At 39.6% G+C, this 11,613-nt stretch overlaps 2 protein-coding genes across 2 annotated transcripts in view; one reads left to right on the top strand and one right to left on the bottom strand.

Annotated features, from left to right (window-relative positions):
* The first annotated feature begins 1,072 nt into the window (after positions 1-1,072).
* The window catches only part of LOC140229755 (ATP-binding cassette sub-family C member 10-like), a 41,177-nt gene continuing 30,636 nt past the window's right edge, over positions 1,073-11,613 (top strand). Inside the window, exons 1-2 of the mRNA XM_072309989.1 lie at positions 1,073-2,509; positions 6,195-6,320. Coding sequence (XP_072166090.1) covers positions 1,073-2,509; positions 6,195-6,320 — 1,563 coding nt within the window. The remainder of the gene's footprint in view (positions 2,510-6,194; positions 6,321-11,613) is intronic.
* LOC140230112 (uncharacterized) lies at positions 10,192-11,187 on the bottom strand. Its single transcript, XM_072310310.1, has one exon. The coding sequence runs from the start codon at positions 11,185-11,187 to the stop codon at positions 10,192-10,194; it is 996 nt and encodes a 331-aa protein (XP_072166411.1).

The following is an 11,613-nucleotide window of genomic DNA, read 5'->3' as shown; positions in this document are numbered from 1 at the left end:
GTCTCTGTCATAAAGTACAAAATAATACCTTTTAAATGATATATTGGTCACTACATATAAAGGTACATTTTTGAAGTTATGGTCAAAAGAAGCAAAACATTTCTTATTATTCTCCTTATTTTTCTTGACCTTAAATAGCAAATATCTCCATTTGGCAAATATGGACTTATCGGATTTTGCAAACAAACTCTTCATATATATGTTATACGAATCCTGGGGAATTCGCCTTTCTTTACGTGTAAAAAAAATCGGGAAAAAAAAAGTAAGACATTTCTTGACATTACACTTCAAAGGACCCCCAAACTCCAAACGCGGTTTTCTCGAAACCGTGTTCTCGCACACTGCTGACATATACTTGTACGTCGGTTCGGATGAGCGCCGATGGTATATAGGCGCGCGCACGTTCATTTGTGTGTGTGTGTGTGTGTGTGTGTGTGTATGTGTGTGTGTGTGAAGGGTTCTTTGATGCGCGCGCTGAATCAGCTTGGCCCATAATTGCGACCAGCCAGAACTCGAAGCGCTCCCATAGTACACAGTACAACACTGTACTATCCAGAGGGACAACTCGAGGGATTACAGATTGAAAAGAAAACGGCATTATTTCTTTTTTTTTTTTATGTATCGACAGAAAATATGCTTCTAGTGAGGTCTGAAACACAATTATGCAGCTGTGTGCCTCCTTAAAATGAAGAAAATGAAATTAAGGCAGGGTTCGCTCCATAAACTCACGTGTTCAGACGCTCTAATCTTAAAGTGTCTATTAAAGCCGTTTTATTTCAGGGCAACAAGACACAGATTAACATGGATCTTAAATAGATAAGGAATTCGGGCACTCTTCACTTGACGCCACAGAAACCAGCTTTAGAATTAGTGTAAAGCGGCATTGCAGTGGGGTCCTTAATGTGACAATTTACTTGTGCTCTTTCTTCTGTTCTTCCTCACCATTTATCCATTTTCGTTTCTGTGACAAACATAGCAAACGTGTTGCTGTGTTGCATCATCACTCGTCATGTTTCATATATCGTATAAGTGTGGGCCTGTTTGTTTGTTTGTTTTTCAGATTACAGTAGGTATGATGGGAGTCTCGATGGAAGGATTTTGTAGAAGAGCTCCAGGTAACAACAGTACCTGGCAGCACGATTTTCATGAGGGACACTGTTACTGGAAACTAACGATCTTTCTCCCGACTCACTGTTTGCTGGCCCTCGTCAGTGCCTTCTACGTCATCAAGATCAGCAATGATCCGGGCAGTCCCAGCGTGAAACAGTCAGTTGTTCTGCGCATCAGGCTTGTTATCGCCAGCCTGTACGCCTTGCTCCAACTGCTTAACGTGTTGCTGAGGCAGGTTCCGTTGGATACAGACTTTCTCTCTGTGGAGGACCAGGTTGACGGCTTGGCGTTAGTGGCGTGGTTTTTGCTGGCGTTGTACCACTGGAAGTTGCTGTGCCTCAGCACCGCTTCCGTCAGGACCCACAAGCCGGTCATACTTGCGTGGTTCTTGACACTGTTGGCAATGATTTTTCGCCTTGCCACTGTTCTTGGGCACGTGATGAGTGGCAACAGACCCATGTCAGTCAGTGAAGATGGTCTTGTCTTTGCTTACACAGCTCTCCACTTTCTCTACCTGATTTCTCTGTGCCCCGTCCAAAGACACACCCTAACTTATGAAGAAATTGGAGCTGATAATAGGTCACCTGGTAGTGTGAGCAAGACTGTAGGTGAAGAGGAGCCAGTGCATGTCCCACCCCCATCTACGTCAGAACCACCAAAGCATGATCTTGGAGCAGGAGAGGACTCTGCAAGTCTGCTGTCCAAACTGACATTCTGGTGGATTTTTCCACTGCTGCGCAAGGGTGCCACTGTTCAGCTGTCTCGGCCCGAGGATGTTTTCCACCTGTCACGCCAACTCGATCCTAGTCATCTTGAGGCCCGTTTTGCCACCGTGTATCCCCAGAGTTCATCTGCATTTGCTGAAGACGTGTTTGCAGCGAAAGAGTCGAGCGAAGGAGCTGGGGATCATTCAGGAGCTACCATCTCCAAGGCACAAACCAACATACCCTCTCTCCGCTGGGCTATGGTGAAGATGTATGGTCTTCAGATGTTTCTCATAGCGTTCTTCAAGGTCGGGATAAATATGTTCAGATTTGCCGGTCCGCTCATGCTCGGTGAATTGGTCTACTTCATTGAGAATGGCACAGAACCTAAATACCGCGGCTACTACTATGCCATGAAATTGGTCCTGGCCATATTCCTCTTCCGCGCCCTCAATTGTCACTACTACCACCATCTCAGGATGCTCGTGTACAAAGTCCACCCCGTCCTCGTCGCCGTCATCTACCGGAAATCTCTGGCGATAAGCGCAACCACGCTCTCTGCCTTTACCAGGGGGCAGATCATGAACTTCATGATGTCGGACGCTGATGATATAGTCGAACTCCCCTACAGAATGCAGCTTCTGTGGGCTCAGCTTATAACGGTGGCTAGCTCTCTCTACCTGATTTACCGACAGGTTTGTCTTCCACGCACTCTTATTATTCCTACTGGTTGTCTTCAATAGCCACCCCAACCATTAATTGAACATGTATTCTTCAGAAAGTATTCAGTATTTATGTAAACCAATTACCATGCTCTCTACACTGCAAATGGGCTGTGTAATAAGATATGTGTAGTTTTCATAAAAGAACGTGTGTTTTTCTTAAGTTGTGGAGAAAAATGGTTGTGAACGGAGTGGTTGTTTAACCCTATAAATCCGGGGGGGGGGGGCGCATTGTGCCCCGCTGCCAGATTTTCATTTACCACTCCTTCGCCCTTAATCAAACTTCAACCAAATTTGGTGGCTTTTCCTAAAATCGTATTGCGAACATTTTGAAATATAATTTGGCTATGGTATTGACATGAACTGACAACCATATCAGTCTGATTTTGGATCGTTTTTTTTTTACGTTACAGTCTTAGTTAACAATATTATACTGTATGAAACGGGCGTTTCTTGGTTGAAATTTGCTGAAGAATCAAAATGTGAAGTAATTATTGTCCTGAATTTTTTTCTTGGTATTTTATTTGTCTATGTGACAAAAACATATAGTAGAGATAATTGAAAACAATAGTATTTTCCAAAGATTGCCCCTCCTATTTTGTTTCATTCTGATTCCTTCAATAACCGTATGCCCCATCTAACATTGGATTATCGTTTAATGAATCTGCAAACTCAAAAGTCTTTCCCTGGCCTAGACCTTGCATTATTGTATTTAGCCAAACACGTGTCTTTAGGTTTTTGATTGCATCCATTGTCCTTTAGTGGCTGGCTGCGGCGCAATTATCATTTAGAATTTGGCAAATAATGGCCTCAACAGTACTGTGTCAGTGGAGTCCAAACGCAACATTGTTCTGATTACATACTTCAAAAAAATATTTGGATCTCGTAAAAGCCATAGACCCTACTTCTCAGGCTGGAAAGGTCGAATCAAGTGATCAAACCCCCACCGCACTCTCGAAGCTCTGAATGTACATGACCTGTAATTTTACACAACGGTTGCAACATCAGTTACACATCTCAAATATTCAGCCAGTAATTTTTACACAACAATTGTTTGAAACATTATACACATGTTGTGTAGCCAGGTTTTCCACAAATACTATAATATTATGTAGAGTAATACACAATACTGTGTAGAATTTACACAACTTGGGTTGTGTATCGACTTTTTCACAACAGTTGTGTGGTACATATACTAATGTACTCTGTGGTTGTGTTAAGTTGTGTAAGAATATTTTACACAATTTCTCACATCTCATTTGCAGTGTAATTATTTGAAAATTTCAGTGGCTAGATAGGTGAAACAATGACAAGACTGGCTACACCTGAAATACATTGATTTATTATTTCCTGCTCTATAGTGTGATATAATCATATAATTACCCTCTCCTTTTTTGTTATAGATAAATAGTCTCTAAGGACATCCAATCGTTGGATTAACATGTAAAAGTTTTGACGACGGGCTTTCATCTTTCTCAAACTATGGGAAATCGGCGAATGATGCTTTGGCGCCAATTGACAGTCACCCAGGTGTAACATCCAGGTGAAAACGTCATCGTAAATTTTAGACAGTTGGTATGCACCCCCCACCCCCATCTTGGTTCATGTTATGAGGGGTCCCCTTTAATATCCAGATGGCCTCTCCGATGCGCATAATTGAGGTCCTGGCTCTCCCTTGCTTAACTGCTTACTCTCATAGTTGATGATATATATTTACATTTTTCCCCCAGCATGCTCTGTTGTGGTGGACTTTTTTATATGCTTGGCTTGATGATGCCCTATGAGATTGGGTAGGAAATTGTCCCTCCAAATTTTGACAGTACTTCGTGTGCTCTTCAACTTATGTACTCAGTTTTCCACTGGTTTCCCAGATGTATGTAGCTTGGCAAGAACGGCAAGGGACCGTGTACACTCCTTTTGACTTATCTATGTATGTATTTATTTATTTATTTATTTATTTATTTATTTATTTATTTATCTATTTATTTATTTATTCATTCATTTGTCCTCTGGATAGGCCGGTATGTTTGTGAGGCTTGTTGTATGATTTTATTGCTGTGGAGATACCATGTTTCTTGAAAATCCTATCAATTGCCTCGGATAAACCTTTGATGCAGGGGATGGCAACAGGGTATTTCTTTTGACTTGTATATTTATTTATTTATTTATTTATTTATTCATTCATTTTTCCTCTGGATGGGCCGGTATGTCTGTGAGGGTTGTTGTATGATTTTATTGCTGTAGAGATACCATGTTTCTTGAAAATCCTATCAATTGCCTCGGATAAACCTTTGATGCAGGGGATGGTCACAGGGTATTTCTTAAGACTATCTCAACTTCAAGTTACATCACGCCTTACATCAAAGTTAAGAATCATTCATACTCTCTTTCACCGTTGTGATACAATAGTTTCTGACTCTAAAGACAAAGAGGATAAAGCTACCACCATCTCTATTGCTCTGTCGCAATGTGACTTTTCTCGATTGACGCTCAAACGTGAAGACAATAATAAACAAAACAAACAGCAAGCAAGAAAAAAAGACGGAACTATGAGCAAGAGTAATTTTGTTATGTTTTTCTTTTTTTTATAATAATTCTTCTTCCCTTTGTAACTTGCTATATAACTGTTCGTATAGTTTCATTATTAGTACTTTGTGTCCTATATATTTTCATTGCCATACAAATTTACATTTGTATTTTCCCCCAGAACCCGCATTTAAAAGCTTTACTTTTGCGCTTCCAGAACATTTCACATATTATATCAATAGATAATGTTACTTTCTTTTATGTACATATGCATGATGATGCTCTTTCTAATCATGACCCGCTTTATATCATATTTTGTATCTTGTCGTCTGTATATATATATGTAGATATATATACTTAGTATTATGTGTAGATGTCAATGGAAATATGAAAATAAACGTGCTGCAACTGTTCACTGTGTCTCGAGTGTAAAGCCAGTGCAGTTTAAGAGATTCAATTCAGTTCAATTGAAATAAAATCCTGTTATCATCCCCTATATCAAAAGCTTTTCAAAGACAATTACTAGGACTTTCAAGGAACATGCAATCTCTTCAGCAATGGAACCATACAAAAGGCTTAAAGATATAGCCTACTAGTTCATTCAAATGGCATAAAGAAATGGACAAGACATAAGGAGTGTAAACAGTCCCTTGCCATTCCTGCCAAGCTGCATGCATTTTGAAAAAACAAAAACAAAAACAAAAAAAAAACAAGTCCGCCATAACAGACCATGCTAAAAAAGAAAATCATATCATCAAATGGTACGGTAAGCAGTTGGCTTATAGCGAGGGAGAGCCAGGACAACATCAGGCGCATCAGAAAGGCCATCTGGATAAAGAGAACCCCCCCCCCCCCACACACACACACAAAATGAACCGGGACGGAGTAGAGCATACTAACTGTTTAACATTTACGTTAGCACTCTCGCCCGGATGTTACACCTGAGTGATCGCTAATTGGCGCCAAAACATCAGTCGCCGATCAACCATCGTTTAAGACAGATGACAGCCAATCGTCGAAACTGCTACAGGTATATACAATTAGACATGTTAAGATAACTCTTTGATCTTTATTCATCGACCATCCTTGTGAACTTATTTCGCATCTTTTTCATTGTGTCTTTGTTTTGAAGGTGGGCGTGTTGGTTTTAATTGGCCCAGGATTGATGATGATACTCATACCTGTCACCAAGTTTGTCAGCGGAAGGATAACAGAGGAACAAAAGCTCAAGAGCAATCGGGTAGACAGTAGAATCAAGGTAATGACGTCATGAGTCACATGACACTACTCGAAAATTCAGGAAAATAGGTAGTGGAGGTGGCAGGCAGGTAGCGAGGAAAGGAGTAAAGGATCAGTATAAGGGAGTTGCTTTATATCATGCCAAAGTAGGAATACACCACATCCAACTGCCAATCACTGTATAACCTTGGACAACCTGTTGAAAAGTCATGAATGTTTAAAGTTTAGGTGCTACAATTGCTGAATGGGAAAACTACTACTTTTTAAGTCACTGCAGAATAGTTACATATATGTATAGAAAATGTAAAAAGAATACCACACATTTTCATTTTTTTTTCAAAGAAAGCTACACATTCTCTCAACTTGTTACTGACATAAATGCTACGGTAATATTTCCGCTCCTTCCTAAAAGAGCTAAGTCACTGCTCCTTCGTTATGCTACAATATATATATATATATATACATATATATATATATATATATATATATATATATATATATGGGTGAGAATTTTGAACGATGTACAATTGCCAATTTTCGCACCTTATAACATTCTTTCCCTAGAACACGCCAGGATGATCTAAGAAACCAGATTTTTTCATGTCATCTCAAAGATTGGTAAATTTCCTTTTAGGAAATGTATGGTTTGGTTGACTTTTGCCTGATATTTTTCATTTGACAAGGACTTAAACCGTAAAAATACGGTAAAAACGCTATTTTCACAATAATTTTTGTTTTTCAAACTAATGATGTGCCTCTTTTATGGTACGTGGCATCTAATATCTGACCGTGTTCTGGATCTGACATATCATGGGTATGTACCACAAAATTATAAGAAGTTTATGAACACTTTTATTTCTACCGCTGTTGCAAATTCTACTTTGTCCCAACTGTAATGTATACAAAAAGTTGGTGTTCCACCTTATGAACATATCCTGCAAAAATTGTACGTCTGCTGGCTGAACGTGGGACGTAACATTCTTTCATGCAAAATTATACTCGGTTTTCGTCACGGACGTGCTTCCGCTACTTTCTAATAAAGATCGTAGCCCATTAAACGTTATTGGCGATATTGTTCTGAGTCGTAATCAACTAAGATCTAGCCACACGATGATAGGTTTGTTTTGAGTTTCTGTCCATCCTTTGTCAAATTGGAACCGAAATTATATTTCTAGACGAACCTCCGAGAAAAAAAGAACGTCCGTGATGATTAAAACGTTTTCGATTGGGACACCATCTTGCTTTGATGGCGAAGGTACATTACCTTTGGCTTTCTGGGCGAGGAGCTGAATGTCATTTTTTGGAGCGGACTGAGGCTCGTCCGCAGTTTTTGGACCATGCAATTTACCGAAAACCAAGCAAATAATTATTATTTTCTCTGAAAATTCACCTCCTGATCCCCCTCTGAGCAATACATATGTTGTAAGGTTGTCACATTTCTTATAATTTGCATTGACAATACCTTTTCAAATTTTTGAGAGAGTTAGGAAGGCTAGGGACTCTCTGCCGATTAGTTATCCGTCATAGAACGTGACCCTAGTGGTAGAACGAACGTCCGTGACAATTCCAGCGAACGTCCGTGACGTATGCAATCCCACCGATAGGGATAACTTGTCCCGAAAGTGTCCTGTATTCTTTAAAACTTTTGGCCCCAATAGCGACAAATAAAGTTTTACAAAGTAAACAATGAGTTTAGAGCAGTAATTTCAGACATTTTTAAGGCGTTATGTGATCATGATGAACACACAGTTGAAAATTTACTCACAATTTTACGCTTGTTTTCCCTCTAATTATACCTAAACAGCTCAACACTGAGAACAAAGTTATTTGAAAATGGAATTTTGCATAATCTGTAGTTTCTGTGCATTTGTAGTGAGGTTCTGGAGACAATTTGTAGTGTAACAGGTTCTGAAAGTTTCGCTCACGGACGTTCTGTCCGAGAAAGGAAATTTCTGATAATTACAAATGTATCACTGCACAGTAAGTTAATGTTACTTGAAAATCTTACAAAATCACCGAGTCGCTCATACCCAAAAGTGAATAACGTTCAGCACTCAATTTACCTGTAATAACAAACCGAAAACGTTTTGGCCACCGATGTTCGTTGGTAGAATAAGTCAATGGATTACATAGTAGGAGAAAGAAGAACAGTGCCACTTTTTAGTGACAGATGCTCCAAGTGTTTATCTTTTCAGTATGGTAGCTGCCGTCTCAAACAGAACACATCAAGTTTTGGTCTCCATAACGGACGTTCGCTGTAATTGTTATGATATTAAATGCCTTAATTCATTCTTGTTTTTCTCTTCACGACAATTTGTCTCTCATTCCCTAAGTAGCCTGAACATACTGCGACCAAACAGAAAACAAAAACAAAACAAAACAAATCCGAAAAGTGCTACGCAATCACAATCAGGATAATGACGGAAGAAGTCTGTAATGGGCATGTGTTGAAGAAGAAACGGAAAATTTTCAAAAGGACGTGGAAGCAGTTAAATGAAAATGTGAAGAAACAGAGCAGGGATCGAGCTCCAATACACAGAGAGAAGAATTGCCAGTGCACTCCCGTTATACCAAATTCCTCTGGAGAAGTTGTTTTTTTTTTGTTTTGTTTATTTTTTCATTCTTCGAAATGCCGTCACAAGCGAACAAAGATAATGCAGTATACAATTATTGTCTGATGAAAACAAGCAAATCCTCCGCTTATCATGACGTGTTTTTTTTTTTTTACTCATCAATGAAAAGCATTGTTAATTTGTAATTCTTTGCAAGATTTTTTTTTTCATTTTACATTTAAGAGACAGAGAGATCGTCAATAATTTGTTTGTGCTTTTGTGCTTACTTTGAAAACACATGCTAAAAAAGTAATGATTAAGAATAGGTTTAAGGTTGCACTTTGATACGTTCGCTCTTCCAAAGATTTTTTACTCCGAATGTCCAAAGGTTTGTTATTCCGAAAATGAAAAAAAAAAAGAAAAGATGTTCATAGTTAACTCAGGAGGTGTCTTATCAAAAATTTTCTTATTCCGAAAGTTTGTTAGTCCGAAAATCAAATATTAAGGTTCATTATTTTTAGGTCCTTTCTTCTAAAAGTGGAATGGGCCTGATATTCGTTTAGGTGAAAACGGTTATCATGAGGTTTTGAAATGTGGAGGATTTGGTTGTTAGCCTGTTCTATAGTGAATTCTGAAATCTCCATAGACTTAATGCACAGGCTATCAGGTTCCTGTATGGAACGGGTTAACTTATTTCTCCACATTCGGATAAGCGAACCTGATTTTTCATGTTCCAATTAATAAAACCTTTCCATTAACCTTCGGAGATTCCTATCATTTACCGAATAAAAAAGCTTCATGATTATACGAACTCTATCAATTTTCGGATTGACAAACTGTATGACTAACGAGCCTCCGAAATGACGCGCTCCAAAATGTTTGTTATAACAAATCATATTGTATAATAGAAAGATTAAACGAGAACTTACCAGTTTGAAGTTTGATCTTTATTTTATGAGGGAGTTGGAGAAAGAATTCACAGTGAGAGCCCGCTCAACGCGCGCGCAGTCATACTTCGTAGCAACAATATGTGACTTCTGTCAGAGTGGAAAGATTGAGAACTTACTTGAAGTTGATCTATACATTTTGTAATAGTATTCATGCCATGGGAAGGGAGAGGAGGGACTGTGAATTCTTTCTCCAACTCCCTCATAAAATAAAGATCAAACTTCAAACTGGTAAGTTCTCGTTTAATCTTTCTATTTTATTTCTTGAGTTTACGCAAGAACTCACAGTGAGATTTTGTAGCACAGAAGTCACATTTGTTCCAACTGAACAAACTCAGGCATGCACAATGGCAAGCAAAATGTAAGCTCAAATTACCTGGGTCTGAGGCCATTATTCCCTCACAATGAGCTGTGACAGGCACTGTCCCTCTTCTTGTAGAGGTTTGTCGTAGAATTTACGGAATGTTCGTTCTTTTGACCAGCCTGCTTTTGCGAGGATCAGAGGAATAGGTGCATCCGCCCTGTTTGCTGCTGAGCTAGATGCTGCTCGGGTTGAATGTGCACTGAACATTGTGGTGTCAATGCCAGCGCCAGTCATGATTTCTTTGATCCATCGAGAAATTGTCTGTGCCGTTACTCTCTTGAAAGGCTTGCGAAAACTAATGAAGAGATGACTTTCCTCTCCTCGGATCTCTTTGGTTCTCCGAAGGTAGGCCTTAATGTATGTAACTACACACAAACGTCTGTCTGGGGGGGGGGGGGGGGGGTACGCTTTCAAAAGTACGTCCAATCCAAAATTCCCAGGTCTAGACTGCTTAAGATGTTCATTAACTTTGAATGACACCATAGATTGTTTGAGAATCATGCTGTCTAGATTCAGGCAATGCAAAGTATGTACCCTCTGGGTGGATATCAAGGCCAGTAACATGCACAGCTTCATCGTTAATTGCTTCAAGCTAAGCGAGTTAGCGGGAGCTAGACTTCTCAAATATCTAAAAACAATATTCACGTCCCAAATTTCCGAATACCGCGGCCTTGGGGGCCTGAGCTGGAACACACCTCTCATAAAACGAGAGAGAAGCGGATGAGTGCTGACAGTAAATTGTTCATCCTCTAACACTAGAAAGGTAACAAGCGCACTCCGTGCTGAGTTCATAGCTGAATAGCTCAAGTTCTCTTCATAAAACATGTGTGTAAAAAACTCCAAAACAAAATTAATCTTGGCATGAAGGTGACTTTCCTTCTTAAGTGTACACAACTTTCTCCATTTCCTTATATATGTACAATAATGTCTTTGGGTTGATGCCCTCCAAGATGCTGCCAAGATGTCCACCGTTCTGCTGCTCATGCCAGAGTTCTCGAACGGCAGCTTCAAAACCTGCAACATAACAGATCAAGGCAAGCCTGTAAAGGGTGCGGTTCCCCAGATACTCATTGCGTAATCAAATTCCTGTGTCTAGGAATTAAGAGTGGTTCATCTTTAAGCATTCTCCTCATGCGAGGAAACCACGCTTGCGTAGGCCAGTTTGGGACAATCAAGAGACCATGTGCCTTGTCGTTTTCTATTTTTTTAGAGACATTTGGGGATGAGGCAGAAAAGAGGGAATGCGTAGAAATACAGATCACCCCAATTCAGAGTGAATGCATCCACAGAAACCGCATCTGGGTCAGGTAGCCACGTAACGTACGCAGGCAGCTGCCTATTGAGTCTGGACGCGAAAAGATCAATTTTGGGAGTACCACGTTTCTTAGTGATATCAGTAAAAACGTTCTTCTTCAGCATCCATTCTGTTCTGTCATTAAAATGACGAGA

Source organism: Diadema setosum, chromosome 6 (assembly GCF_964275005.1).
Source record: "Diadema setosum chromosome 6, eeDiaSeto1, whole genome shotgun sequence".
Taxonomy (NCBI): domain Eukaryota; kingdom Metazoa; phylum Echinodermata; class Echinoidea; order Diadematoida; family Diadematidae; genus Diadema; species Diadema setosum.
This window is presented reverse-complemented; position numbering and strand designations above follow the sequence as displayed.